Source organism: Embiotoca jacksoni, unplaced genomic scaffold (genome assembly GCF_022577435.1).
Source record: "Embiotoca jacksoni isolate LCO1_2020_lvr unplaced genomic scaffold, fEmbJac1.0.p SCAF_9, whole genome shotgun sequence".
NCBI classification, from domain to species: Eukaryota; Metazoa; Chordata; class Actinopteri; family Embiotocidae; genus Embiotoca; species Embiotoca jacksoni.
Genome location: NW_027185447.1, coordinates 7,427,539 through 7,443,156, shown reverse-complemented (window position 1 = coordinate 7,443,156; position 15,618 = coordinate 7,427,539). Strand labels below are relative to the sequence as shown.

General features: G+C 41.7%; 1 protein-coding gene across 4 annotated transcripts; it reads left to right on the top strand.

The window, feature by feature from the left end:
- Positions 1–976: 976 nt before the first annotated feature.
- prdm2a (PR domain containing 2, with ZNF domain a) lies at positions 977–9,464 on the top strand. Of its 4 annotated transcripts, none has more exons than XM_069140396.1 (3): positions 977–1,054; positions 3,100–7,324; positions 7,446–9,464. In XM_069140396.1, the coding sequence occupies exon 2, from the start codon at positions 3,168–3,170 to the stop codon at positions 7,290–7,292; it is 4,125 nt and encodes a 1,374-aa protein (XP_068996497.1). In that variant the 5' UTR covers positions 977–1,054; positions 3,100–3,167; the 3' UTR covers positions 7,293–7,324; positions 7,446–9,464. The 4 variants fall into 4 exon arrangements, with proteins under 4 accessions (XP_068996497.1, XP_068996495.1, XP_068996498.1 ...); XM_069140394.1 differs by having other exon boundaries at positions 985–1,229; XM_069140397.1 differs by lacking the exon at positions 977–1,054 and adding an exon at positions 1,370–1,462.
- Positions 9,465–15,618: the final 6,154 nt, after the last annotated feature.

Genomic DNA, 15,618 nt, shown 5'->3' with positions numbered 1-15,618 from the left:
ATATATCTATCGATAAAAATAAAATGATATTGTTTTTTTGTCTAACTTTCTTGCAGATAAGCTTATATTAATTATTCATCTTGTTAGTGTTATGTTTGTAACTGTAACTGTTAGTTTGACTTGAGAGGCGCTCTGAAGTCATAGCACACTTCTTTCTATTGAGACTTTATTATATTGCGCCATCTACAGGTCAAACTAATACACTGCAATGATTAAGTTTGTTTAGACAGAAATAGCTTTGGTTATGTTCAACCTTTTCTTTAGATACACTTTAGGTAGGCTATTTTTCCTTAACCAATTAACTGTTTAAGGCTTGTTGGTATGCCCGTTGATTTAACTCATGTATATGGCACGTGGAATTAATTATTTCTTTATTTATCTTACAGTTATTGCGCAAAGGATGTTGCACAAGAGCTGAAAGTAATGCTTCAGGGGATATTATGGAGATTTTGTTTGTCATTCATGCAACTGCTTTATCATGATGAATAAGATAACGATGCTTTACAGTCTGTTACTGCAGTGGCAATATTGAATATTTTATTATTCTTTGAAGTTTTTAATTATAGTGAACGCCAAACTAAAAGTGTTATCATGTAACTGTATAACCTGATTTTTAATTTTTTTATTTTTTTTTAATTTACAATTGATTACAACATTAATGTCTAAAACAGCTGAACAGCTGGGGACAGCTAAGAAATGTGTAATATGAAAACAAATATTTGTAATATATCTAAAAAGCCTTTAGAATTAGATTCATGGGCTTACATTTTAGTGAAACATGTTGTTCACGCGGGCCATTAAGCGCTTATGTTTGAAGTGACAACTGCCTTTCGGTGTTTTGTTTGTTGTTGTTTTTTTTTTTTCTTCTTCTGAGATTTTAAACAAACCTGCTCCTGATTGGTTCAATGTTGACATCCACTTTTTTCTGACCAATCAGAACGCCAGAAGCTCGGTCGGTACATTAAGTCAGAAAAAAAAAAACCCCCAGCTGTCCACAAGCTGCACGAGAGGAACACTTCAAACCGTTCTACGGCCGTTGGGCTGCGAACACGAAGTATGTACGGAAACGGTAACGGCTCCTCTAACGGTCACGGTCAGGGTGACGTCACTGTCGCGTCGAACGTTCGATCTTAAACGTAAGCCAGGGGGCTCGCGAGCTAGCATTGCGAGCTAGCAGCACATTGTTACTACTTTTAATGGCCGATAACAGCTGATTTCCTTCACTTTTGGTAAGTGGTCCTTCGGTCCTTCGCGGCTGTACGTGTGTCATTTCGTTTTTTGGGGGGGAGGGGGGTTGAGGCGGGGGGGGGGGGGGGGAAGGCAGCCAGTTTGACCTCTCAAAGTGGACGAGCTTAGCTGCACCGTGTAGCAAAAAAAAAAAAAAAAAAAGAGTAAATGTGACGACGTGTTGTGTGACCAGCGAGCAATGGTGCGAGAGGACGGGGGCGCGTCATCACACCAGGTGAAGCGAGATGCTGGTGAACCGACACCGGTCCGACTTACAACGTTCATGAGACATATACACGAGTATCTTCTCGTAAATGTTCTTGTTTGAGTGTCAGATAAGCCTGTTGCAGCACTGTATGTAGGGACATGGGTGTTTGGGCCTTCGGACGGTGCTGGAGGAAGTGTCGGTTCTGCTCATCGTGACTGGATCAGTTTTATTTGTGCAACAGGATTGTTGTGTTTTTTTTAAATGACGATGATGATGATAACGTGTTTAAAACTCAGGCTCTAAAAGTCTTTGTTTACATTTCGCCTCTTGTCTGCGAGCGCCCGGAAACTGCGCTGGTCATGTAATAATTATGCAGGATTAATTTTAAAAACTGAATAACGAGGTAAGTGAAAACTTAATTGAAATAACAGCTGAGCATATTTTTCTTGGTGTGATTGATTGCGCATGCAGTCGTGTGAAGCTGCTGTGGGTTTCACCACGTTAAAATCAGTCACACGGTCGGACCTGCCATTTTGTCCTACCGTGCAGCAGCTCATTGTAAAACTGCATCACTTTATGCACGACTTTATTTGTTTATACGTTACTAATAACAACTGAGAGATAGCTGCGATTAAATAAATAAAAAAAAATAAAAGAGATGATGAAGTATCTGTGGCCATCACCGGGTGTGAATGTTCAGGTAATCATGGAGACAGATTAGCTGTATTTTTGGCCCTGTGCTCCCTGCAACTAGTCCATTAAAAAGAAAACACTTCTTGTGTGTATAACATTTAGATTTAACAGTGCTACAAAATTTGCGGGCGTGTTATTTTGTGTTTGACCCTTCATTGTGTAACCTTGATACCCAGAGGGACATTATGCATAAGTTAACAAGATTGGACTTATTCAAGACATATTCAGCTGCCACATGACCAAAGAGGTTAAGTGCACTGCTCAGCTACTCCCACACCAAAGCTGTTCACTGGGATCCGTTTTGTGCTTCTTATCATTTAGTAAAGTGTCATCTTATATCACTGAACTGGTTTCCGCGGTTCATTTCTGTATCTTTTTGTCTTCCAACACAAAGTAAAGCCTGTGTGTTTATCTGCCAAACAAAACATCTCCTCGGTTCTGACCAGTAAAATGTTCAGATGTCGCGATACACTTTCCTCATATTAGTTTAATTTAGTGTCTTGTTTTCTGTGCTGAGGATTTGGAGGGTTTTCGTGATTGAATTTATGTACGTGTTGAATTTATTTACATGATGTAGTCCGTGGTATTATTGATTAGGGATGACCTATATAACATTGTGATACGATATGCAGGATTTAGGCAATACCATAAACACCTGTACGACACTATTCGAGCATAATTGCAATACAACGCTGCGAACTAGCTGTTTGTTAGTAATAATATTTTTGTTAAGCGTTAGATCAGTTGGTGGCAATTTGTTGTCTGTCATTAAGATAAAATATAGTAATTACTAACTGATTGATAAAGCAGACAACGCCAACTGCAGGTAAATATTGTTGATGTATTGGTCTGTAACGTGTGAATATTTATACTGAACATATAAATAAATTTGCAGCAGCTCTTAAATGTTACTTCGCTTATATTATGTGTCAGTTTGCTAAGTGCTAATATTTTCGTCATCTTCTCTATAGGTGTGACAACTATCAAAATCCTGTGTGACAGTCTTCCTTCAGAGAACTGGATATAAACCCCTCAGAAGATGGAGGACTCTCCTCACTTGTACATCTCTGAAATAGGAGACAATGAGGACATAGGGGAGGAGGAAGATGAGGTCATTTATGAAGAGGAACCTAACGTGGAACCGGGCATGAATAAATATCTCAACCAGGATTTTGAGAGAGACATGGACTCTTTTCTCTGCCAGCAATGTGAGAGACAATTTTCAAGCGAACAAGGCTTGGAACTACACATGCACACCCACGCTTCGGCAAATGATGAAGCGCATACACACAAAAGGGAAAGTAACAACATGTCTTCTGGTTTGAATTCAAGTCAGCTGCCGCATGACAAGATGAAGCCTCTGGATTCAGGAGGCTCAGTCATTCAGCTTCATACTTCCTCCCCCACCAGCCCCGATACTTCCATTTTGTCAGCTGGAGAGCACACAGCTCAGCCACACAAGCCAGGAGTATTAGAGGGCCATCATGCTTGCAAGTACTGTGATAAGATATTCACAACACATACCAACAAGCGACGCCACGAGCGCAGGGTTCATGAAAACCACCTGCAACTCCGACATGTGGACAAAACCCCGCTGCCCCAAGAGGACTCTCTTCAGACAATAGTCAGTGAAACGTCTCAACAGCAAACACAACTTGATGACAGTACAGCACCTGCAGTTGTTCTGGAGAGTGAAGGAGAACATGCAGAACAATACATGCTCGATGTCTCCAGCAATATTTCAGAGAATCTCAGCTTTTACATTGATGGTAAGATAGTGTCAACAAGTACAGTCAGTAACTGTGAAGCAGCTGAGGTTCATTCTGGGTCTTCGACTTTAGTTGGACTGGATGCCCTGATTCTAGACCCCGCCCAGATCAGCCAGGTTTTAAATACAGATTCTGTTATAGGCAAGGAGATACTTGGGCAACCTCCTGCCAAGAGGAGAACTGCAACACCACCTCTCTTACCACAAATTAAAACTGAACTGGAGTCTGAGGTAGTTGTGTCGTCATCCTCATCTTCACTCGTATCTTCTTTAATAGAAAATCTACTTCCTCAGAATACAGAGTCTACAGTCGTGCAGAAGGAGAGAACTGTGTTTCTGTCTCCAAAGCTGAAGCAGCTCCTGGAGAAGCAGGATGGCCTTAAACCTACACTCGCTCTTATCACAGACGGCCAGAAGCCATGCTCACCTGTCTCTCTGTCTGTCCTGCCGTCTGGAACAGGAAGGTTTAAAAGAAGGACTGGCTCTCCAACGAGCTCTCCACAACAAACTCCAACATCCAATGAAGAAATATCAATGCCAGATGCAGGAGATTTTGATGCTGTAAATACAGGGCAGATGGAGACTCAGCATAGTTCACCTGTGCACCAAACAGTCAGTGAGAACGATGACACAACACCATCTGTAGCGGAGCCAGCAGGGAAACCTGTTGTGACAGAGGGCTGGCCTCCCGTGACCGGCGGTAATTCCTGTAACCAGCAGCCTCTGGATCTTTCTAACGCGGTCAAAAGAAATGAAGATTTAGCTTTATCTGATGCTGCACTGGATTTGAGTTTTCAAAAAAAGATCCCAGGAGAATTTAATATGTGTATGGTGGAAAATGCCTTAATGAAAATTGGAGAACAAAACATACATCTAGGGAATCCCGAGACTCCGTTAGTCACAGACTTTACGATAGTCACAGGTTCAGAAATTGTGACCCCTGTGGAGCCTGTTGCAGAAGGGCTTGTTTATGGACTTACCCTCCCTCCCAGTTCTCTCACTCCTTCACCTGTCTCTCTTACTCCTCTTGCCCTTCAGCCAGCTTCACCGTGCACCATAGCATTTGGTTCGCCAGCCTCACACACCGTGCTCCCTACTGCTCCTTCATTAATCACAGTTTTGGCACCACCTCCACCTATTTCCAACCCTCCAAGCCAACCAATCCAGGTTTTAGCCTCGAATATATCACCCGAGCCCTTGGTAATCTGCACAGAAAATGCATTAAATTCTTCAGAGTGTGATTTAGCTGCTGCATTTGCAGCTACAAATTCTGCAAACCTTGTCACTCTTTCCCAACCCCTCGACCCAGCTCTAAATCTACCGAACCACTTGTTTCTCACTGATCAAATTGCTCTCAATCCCCCTATAGTTGAATCCGCTCCTGTGTCAGAAGTGCCATTCACACCCACTGTAACTTTAAATGATTCTCTACTCAGCTCTTACAACATTGCTAGTAACACAGTGTTAATAGAGTGTACAATAGCTCTTGAAGCTCCGGGGAGTGTAGTCCCAGCTGCAATTACCTTACACGAACATGCTGCTGAGTCTCCAGCACCTGCACAGATGGTTGTTAATCACATAGAACAGCAACAGATTGTATCAGTGCCCAACCTTCAAACTGCAGACCCCGCTATCCTCGTGTCCTCCATCGCTGAATCGGTAACTCTGTCTACTCCCACCGAGGTTATATCAGATGGTCCCGCTGTGGGTGAGTCAAGTCCTGACCCAGAGCCTGTTAGTACAGAGGCAACAACCATAAAAGATGAAGCTGATATTTCTGTTTCCATGCCTGAACTCTCATCTGAAACCTGTCCCCCCGCTGAGAAAACTGAAGGGGAGGAACACTCAAATAACCCAGAAACTGATGGAAAACAGCAGACGTTCACCAAGAATTTCATCTGCAACGTGTGTGACAAGCTTTATCATTCAATGAAAGAACTCGGCCAACACGTATGCGACCATGCTGATGAATGGCCCTACAAATGTGAGTTCTGCGTGCTGCTCTTCGGCAAACCCTCTGCTTTGCTCGACCACCGATTAAGCCTCCACGGTGTGGGAAAGACTTACGTTTGCAGTGCATGTACAAAAGAATTTGTCTACCTTTGCAATCTGAAACAGCATCAGGAAGAATTGCATCCCGGCCAACAGTGTACATACACAGAAGAAGAAAAGGGCAAACTAAGACCTCAAAACTACAACAACCCAACTAAAGTCAGCACGGATCCTCCAGCTCCTGAAGTGGCAGAGAAACCCAAGAAGGTGGTGAAAAAGGAGGACGGTGAAGTAGACGTGGCAGCCGAAGAACTGTTTACAACCATTAAAATCATGGCTTTAGATGGAGGCAAAATCAAAGGGCCTGATGTACGTCTTGGCATCAACCAACACTATCCCAGCTTCAAGCCCCCTCCTTTTCCTTACCATAACAGATCTCCTGCAGGTTCCTTGGCTTCAGCCACAAACTTCACCACCCACAACATCCCACAAACCTTTACCACAGCTATCCGGTGCACCAAGTGTGGAAAAAGCTTTGATAACATGCCAGAGCTACACAAGCACATCTTGGCTTGTGCCACTGCCAGCGATAAAAGGCGATACACACCCAGAAAGAATCCTATCCCTCTACGGCACTTTGCAAAAACTCAAAATGGAGTGCTGTCTACAACTAATTCTACTAATGGACTCAATACTTCGAACAGAGTCAGTCAGTCAAACAGGTCCAAACCTAGTCAAGACCCACCGGTAAAGTTCAAAGTACTGGGCAAAAGGAAGAAAAAGTTGGTCCAGAGGGTGCTGCCACAGAGGAACAAGTCAGGCTCTTCATCAAATAAAGTGGCACCTGCACAGGTGGATGAGCAGCAAGAACTATTTGTCTGTCCACACTGCAGAAGGGAGTTCACAATGCGTCGCAGTAGAACCAAGCACATGGCTGTCTGCCCCAAGAAACCTAAGGAAATAAAGAAAAGGAAAGAAGGAGGAATCTCTGTGACAAAGGAAAATGACAGACACTTGCATAAACGGGTTTCTCATGCTGAAGAGAAACGACAGTCCTCACCGCAGCATAAAACAAGACTGCAGACGTCCAGCTCCGCAAAGCGACCCGCCATCCTACCAGTGCAAACTGTCTTTTCAAACAAAAGAAGTAAAATCATTATTAAAGAGAGAGCACAGCCAAAACAAGCGCCCACTTTGAATGAACTTCCCATTGTTCGTACTTTCAACCCGTCGATGCGGCAATACAGCAGAGTGCAGCACAGCGTCAAAGGAGTCCCCATTAAAATCACTATAGTGAAACCTCAGCAGACTGCACCACAGAAGGACGAGTTGCCTCCCGCCCAGAGCCGAGAGGAGGCAACGAAAACCGTTACCAGCAGCTCGAAGCAGAGCGCTACAGCTTGACGACTACTCGGCAGCCCATCAGGGATCAGCAGGTATGTATAAAAAGACACATGCGAATAAATAAACCATCTTAAATGACAATCATAAATACAGATGATATAAAGCAATGCCACATCCGTGTCTTTCTTAACCTATGTTAAATGTGATTTCCAGGACTCTGCTGCATGGACCTCCTTCGACTCTTAAAGGGAGAAAACTGGTAATCACACTGTAAACCCAGCAGACTTGTAGGCTGCATTACACTGTATAATAAATGACTGAATTCAGGACAGATGAAACAGTCAACGAAGGATACTGCAGTGAGTGGATGTTTATAACTGAGTGTTAACCTGGAGTTTTGTAGAATTCTCCTTAATTTCGTAAACTCTTTGTCGGTGACTTGGATTTGAACTTGAAGTTAATCTGAATGCTATGTGTCACACATTGGGCAGGAAATGGGAGGACATGAGATGGAAGGCTGCTGCTCTCATTTCCTACTTGGTTGGTTATTCGGAGAGGCTGGCAGGTGGCAATCATGTTCAGCATGCATTTGCACTTTTTCTTATCTGTTGTCTGTGGCCTTTTGGTTTAAAGTTTTACTGCATGCTGTCTGTGAGTTTGTACTACTGCTTCATTTATTTAGGGTTGATTATGTTGATGCAGCTAGGCCTTAAACACTGAATCAGATGATCTTTTGCTCTGGTGATCAGTGTGGTCACTGATGACAAGTACATGGAAGTCATATTTCAAAAATAAGAAAATATGAATGTGGATGATTGTTTCTGAACTGAAGATTACATAAGAATAAAGTAACACTTTATTGTGCAGTGTCAAAATTCTTGTTAAGGATATCAGCGATGTTAATTCATGTTAAGGAAGGCAGTTTTCCATCATTAATGTGAATGTAACATTTAGTAGATTTAATGCTGCGGCCTTCTTAGATCAAAATTGTGAATTATCTGTTTGGCCCAGCTGCTACTGTGCATATCTGTGTGAACATTTTCAGAATAATTCCCTTAATGTGGCATCAAATGTATATGATATGACAAATGTGGCATAAAAGTGGTGAAAAAAAACATTCTTCAGTGTTTCCCAGATGAAGAATTTATTTTGGTGGTTTCAGCCGAATAGAATCACCCCACTTTTTCTTTTTGCACATTTGGCCCTTCAAAAGTTACTTCATGCATCCATATGAAAATGATCTCAAAGAAATGACTTCCCTATGACCTTTGGCGTGAGAATGCATTGCTCTTTTGACAGCTGAATCACACAGGCTCAATTTTGGGGCTTTCAAATCACCACAAATATATTCTCAATGTTTTGAAAACTGTGCATTTGGTATTTGCACTGCAATCCCAATCAGAAGTACTATGTTAATATCCTGTACAGTTCAGATGCTTGAGTGCTGCTTTCACAACAATAAGTTCATGTCTAAAGAGCATTGACGGAGCCGGCTCCAGTGCTTGGCTTTACTGCATTTCTTCTGAAATCCTGACATATTTTCGGTAGTCCAGTTCGCTTTTTGGCTTTTATTTTGCACCTCTTCTACAAGTGCTCGTCAAAAATATTGTTTTGCGGTGTTTTCCCAACTCAATGATTAGAAGTACAGTCTGTTAAGGCCTTTTTAATCTGTAACATACAAGCACTTCATCATTACTTATAATCTGTGTAACAGTTGTCAACAGTTTAATGTGTGAAGTTTGTGTAATGAATTCCAACATGTATAAATCACAAAATGGAAACGTGATCAGTTATGGGGTAATTTTCTCTGAAACCTGTAGTTGCATATGAAAATGTGGCAAGAAGTCACTTACCTCCAGCAGGGAGTCTAACGCATTATATCTGATTAAAATGTTGCTACTAGTTTAAAGATCCAGTGCTATACAGGGTAGTTATTGCATTATGATTGAGAGAGAGCGATGGTACTTCTACATTGTTTGCCTTTTTAACCCTTGCTGGTAATATTCCTTTCATTCATTCAGACTGCAACATGTTGGATGTACAGGATGGTTTAGGAGACTGTTCTTGAACTGTGAAAAGTGCTTGTAGCATTTTGAAGTGTAAATTGAGTCATGTATATTTATTAATAATTTAAAAATCATGTTATCAGTCTTTGAACAATTCCTCTGTATGATTTGCACTAAAGTTTTTTTCAAGCGAGTGTTTAAAAATAAATGGAGAATGTAAAGGTTATACGTGACGTTTGTGTCAACCTTTCTTAAGCAAACAAATCAAGGTAATCACATGTTTGGATGTGTAGGGATTAACAAATTGATTTATCCTCAGTTCATGTTATTTAAAAGAATCTCAATCAAGTCCTACATGCAGCTATTGCACTGTGTGAATGCAAAGTACTAAAATGGCCAGTGGGTGGTGCACTTTCTTTACTTTTACCTCTGGAGTTGTGGCTCCATCAGAGAGATAGCAGAGTGTGGGGTGTAACAGCACTGCATCTCTTCTGCACTCCTACATGCTGTTTGAAAAAAATGCATTCACAGCGACGTGTGTTTTTCATGCTGTTTTTAAACCACCACCACTTCCCCGTTTGGAATCTGGATGCCAAAACGTCTCCGTGCAAGAATATCAAGAACCACCAGCCTGTGACCTGTTTTCTGGCAAACTGATGAAAAATTATGCGAAGAAGCTGTTTAACATGTTTCATGATGATTTAGTTTTTACAACAAGAGGCATACATCCAAATACAAATGACCAACAAATGAATAGAAAATGTAAAAATAATGAAGTTGATTCAAGTCTCAGATAATAATCTGTTTAAATGTGATAATTTTGTGACTTTCTTTCAAAAATCAGCAGAACATTTTCCCCCTTGATGTGTTTGGATTGCATTCCCTGACCTTTGCAACGCTGAAATGTCAGCTGTAATCCAGTTAACATTAAACAGGTTCCAGTTTGTACCTTTCATGTATTATTAACCATTGTTTTGTAATGACACTGGCTGAATTCAGACATTCAAGCGATGAGTGGCCAAAAAAAGACAGCAGCACTTGAAACGGTAAAATTTCCTCCAGAAGGTGTGTGCACTCACTTTAGCTGAATGACAGTGCTTCAGAACATTTTCTGGCAGCTCAAGCTTCTATTTAACTAATTCAGGCCAGCGCCATTGCAAAGAGCAACTGCAGCAGCATCTTTATAAATCAACAGCTCTGCGTGAACCTCAAGAGGACTGATCTACACAAGCTCAGTTTTGAGGGGAAAAAGTCTAATTAGTAAGATTAGCTGTGGGTGGAGGAGCTCAAAGAGTCGAACTGGTGCAAAGAGTAGCAAATACAGAGTACTCGGAGGCAGGGAAGCAGAGTTTAAGAGGTAAATAAAAAATGGGAAGAATCTGACACACGAGGACTGAACTCGGGGGTGTCTTGTCTGCAGGAGGAACATGCTGAGCTGCTGTGATGCTTATGGAAACTGCTCTCAGACCAAAGAGGGAGGACCAGCTATGGTATATGTCTCCTATAGTATTTGTTAAAGGACAAATCACAGTCCTCATTCAACCACAGATAGAACAATCATCATTCGAAAAGGTCAAACACTTTGCCTTTTTAAACCTTTTTTTTTTTACACTTTGCTGTAAAACATGTGCACTGCATTTAAGTTTGGGAAAATAGCTTACAACAGTGAAAGATGTGCATGTGTACAAATGGTTTTAGTTTCCGTAGCAGCGCAGAGTGACCATGTGTTGGCAAAGATCAGCTAAGACTGAGAGCTCCTGTGAATCAGATTTTACAGCGGAGAGGATACTGTTTTTTTTGTTTTTTTTATCCAGATGGACTGAAGTCCCTTTAAAGATCAAGGAAATACCCTCAAAACAGAACAAAACTAAATTTAAGAAAATCCGACGCTCTGTGACTGTTTAGTCAGAATATATGATCGAGCACAGGTTAAAAATAAAACACTGCTAGAAGTGCCTGAGGCTAAAATACAATGATGTGTTTACCTATTATTTACTGCAAGTTAGAATCTGTTTTTATGGCTGAAACTGTCTTTCTGCATGCTGTTTTAATAATTACATCTAGCTATCATGTTCAGAACATAGCAATTAAGTTAATTGCCACCGATAAACAAACAAAAGAGGAAACATAAATTTATAAGATGCTAAAACTAAAATAATAATAAAGGATATTATTAGCTAACATCAGCACAAGATGTGGATGAACTTTAAGTCCATATGCTAACAAAAAGTGCAATGTTTTCAGAAACACAAATAATTTTATTTTTTTACCGAGCATAGCATAAGGACTGGAAATGGGGAAGCAGCTTGCCTTGGCTCTGGACTAACACCTCAAAAGCTAACGTATTTGCATGTAACACCGAGCGTCACATTTGTTAAACCTGTGCATTAAACACACGCTGAAGCCAAATGTAGAGAAATGAAGTACTGGGCTGCACTCCAGAAAACAGGCTTTGGTTAACCCTGAGTTTGTGGAAACTCAGAGGTCTTGTTCGACGACTGCAAGATTAGCAGCATGTAGGGAGGTCAGCTGTTCGGCTGAGTATATGGTGAGTTAATAGCAGTGAAACCTTTCATAAAACACGGGACTGCTGTAGTTAGTGTGCTTAAGGTCGGTCCTGTAGGTGATATGTCATTTCCTTGTATCACTCCACCCACCAGAGGTCTCTCTCATCATGCCTGCTCTCCATCCTGCCATGCCTACCTCACCCGCTCGCCACTACTGGCTGCCGCTCAGACTACTCAGCTTGAGAGCCTGCCTGGACTTTGCACTGTGCTTTTCCATGGTAAGTAAAGTCCTCTGTTTGCTTCACAGCCTGCCTCAGTGTCGTGTTTGTGTTTGTGTCCTTTCCCCTGTGAAACCTTAGCAATGCTTCCAGCCCTTCCCAACACGTTATTCCATCTCTTAGCCTTTGGCCACACCACACAAATAAATTTCACAAGTTTGCTTTTGGTCTGACTGTGGCATGAATTACCAAAGCCCCCCCCCCCCCCCCGAGAAACTAATCCCTATTTCAGGAACAGGAAATCCGGAGTTTCCCTTGTTGGGGTTAGTCAAGTCAGAGTCAGTGTTAGTTTTAGAGTTTGTTAACCTACTTTCTGGAACAGGCCCCTGGGTGGATTTCATGCCAGCAAACAAAGATATGTCTCCATTCAGTCTTTTATATGGAGTGTAACTCTCCATTGTAAAACATTTCTCAGACAATCTGCATTGTTTATACCCGTGTTTACTCACTGGCAGTCTTCTTAGAATTGATGCATTGCAGCATATGCTGATGCCTAAAGGTGCAGTCCCATAATGTTTCCACTGCCCAGCTGGCAGCTCTGGCACTTTTCATAGTCAGGGTTCATTCTTATATTTCCCGGGAATGGGAGTTTGTTTGGCCGACAGAGACACTGCTGCTCTGTTTGGAAATGCAGAGTATTTTAGCATGTTTTATAATTTAGCACGTTGTCACACTACCAGACAACAAACTGTGCCAGGGCTGTCATACTGTTTATAGTTTGTTATTGCTTTGATCTCCAGTTATTTATTTCTCACGTAAAATCTGGCATCACGTCCTTTTTTGGGCTGCATGTGGGTGCATGTTGTTGACTGAAAATGACCTGTGACTGCACCTTTACTATGGTGGTCGCACCATGACGGGTCAGTGTGAATCTGTTGAAAGTGAGTGTTCCAGCCTCACCTTCGAGTTTGTGTCAAAAAAACCAGCGATCTAGTGGTAAAGGCATTTCTCCATAGATCTACAAGTGTAAAAACAAAGCACCTTTTTAGTTTTTTATGCTCATGTAAAATAAGACAGATCCCTACAGCCCATTTAAAATAAACACGGATGTTGAATAAAATTTAATCCAGACCCACTGAAAGGAAACAGCTCTTCCCGTCTCTGCTGGCCTGTAACGGCACGCTCTCCCAATCCCATCATTAACACACAAAAAGTCTTCTCTGCCTAAATGTAATTGTTCATCAACATGCAGCACAGTGGGCATGGATTTAATTGGAATTCTGGCAGTCATGCAGAATCTTTAATTTTCTACGGCCATATAAGAATACAAGGGAAGTATCTTTTGTTTTACGACTCTTCAGGGAACCAGTAGCTGTGCTGTACATCAGTCTGTGACACTGACATATTGCTGTAATCGCCCCATCCCCTGTTGCTACTGGCTGTAGCCGACACTGTAATACAATGCAGATGCTCACCACTCAGCAGCAAAAGGTGAAGCAAGTGGGTTTGGTCTACTGTGTGTTGAGGTCTAAAAGCTTGTGCCCCCCCCCCACACCTGATACGTGATACGTATATTTTCACTGTTCAGGAGCTTTTAACACTTTTGTGACAATTGAACACAAGTGGTTTGGATTTTGGGGAGGTTTCTTTTTTTTTTTTTTTTTTCTCTCTGACATGTTCAAAGCTTCAGCAAATTGATTTGACTCCAGTTGAACACATAAGGTTGAGAGCACTGCTTTTGGAAGTGAGCTGAGGAAAACCAGAAGCTGTCAGATGCTGTATGTCTTTTTCAGATGTATATTAGAAGGCATTAAACTCGCCTGCCGTCCTTTTAGTAAATAAAGAATGTCAATAACGCTCTCTGGGAGTAAGAGATCAGCCTTCGGGTGCTTCAAACAGCAGCGGCTGGCAGATGATTTGTGCCAGTGTACCTATAGCGACAAACCACAGCCTTGAGGTACAAATCTCCCAGAGCTCGCAAGCTCAGCAGTGACTTCAAACTGCGATGCTGCATTCGTATGCTCGACACAGCTTAAGATCTCATAGCCCACGGCCACGTTGAATTCTCATAGGAAGTTCTGATGAAAAGTGAGGACATATGATGGAAAACAAAAACATCCATCCCAGAAGTCTGAGGAGAAAACTTTTGATCTGCCTCTCATTAGTTTCATCATCCTGCCTTCTGACAGTTTCATGAAACAATATTAATACTGTGATACCAGTAATGCAGTGAGAGAGAAGACTAATTTTTCCCCTTACAGGTGGTTTGGAGATCAGACATGTGTCTGGTCTGTCAGAAGCCAAAGTGACTGGTCGAGTTTGAACGATGCAGTGGGTCATGTGGATGTGACGATTACATTTGCATGTGAAGGTGAAAGTGACCGAAACAGTGACAGAAGCTCTGTGGAGGACCACAGTGTTTTTGTGAAAACAGATGAGACTGCTGTGTCACACCACTGCTTGTTCTGCCTAATATGACTGTGAATAAAAATTACTGGACCATCACATGTTTAATACACATTTTTTCTTATGTATGCTTTTTCTCTACAATCAGAAACACTTTGGTCAACCTCCCTTTGGCTAGATTCTTAATGGAACTAATTAAGTAACTTGAAAGTTATCTAGTTAGTTCAAATTCAAACATCTGAACAGATATCGGACAACTTGCAAAGTAATTCAAAGTAATGATCGACGTGTCTCTGCCATTATGAAGGCAACAAACCCCTCCAAGCAGCTCTGGGTGGATGCAAGAAAAAACAACAGGACATATGAATATAACACTTTTGTAGAAGTCACTTCTTCCCTCTCTGCATGATTTTCATGCGGGAGCAGAACAGACATGATAACGAGGACATGAATAAAGGATGTGGATCCATTTTTAATGATCCGCTGGCCCCTTTAGTTTGGAAACTGATTTTTGTGTCAGCGGTTGAGTTTTTTTTCTCCCGAATCCGTGTTTTTGCTTTGAGAGGGGCTCATGAATGTGCTTTTTCTTTTTTTCTTTTTCTTTTTCCCGCCTGCACAAGCGAAATGCTGCATAAACCCTGCATACACCTGACTGTTTGTGAGAGATGCAGTCTTCTCTGTCTATATTTGGAAGATAATCCTCAAGTAGGAACTTAAAGGGGAGAAAAAGGGTGAGAAAGAAAGAACTTCAGCTTTGCTATTCTGAAGGGAGTTTGGGTCTGGAGTCTTAAACATGAAACACACTCGGTGTCAAAAAAAAGCAATGCTGGAGGTGTACACCAAATCAAAACACTGAGTATCCTAGTATATGTTTGCAGTGCATATTCAACTGCAGTTTATGAACTTGCCTGATTTGTTTTAGAGTCCATTCTCTAACGAAGATATAATCCAGCCTTTTCACTTTTTTCTATCTTTTCTATTTCCACATTTATGCATGTCAACTCACCATACAGAGTGAGATCGGGTTAAAAATATATATGTAAAGAAAGGGGAACCAGTAGCTATGCTGTTGGAACTGCTTATGCACACAGACATCTCTGTTCTCACTCAGGGGAGAGAGTCTGTCTTCTCTGCAGCAGGCTTCTCTCTCTCTCTCTCTCTCTCTCTCTCTCTCTCTCTCTCTCTCTCTCGCTCTCTTGCTTTGTTCATGCTGTGTTTTGCTGTGCTCTCTGTCTGAAGCAGCAGCACA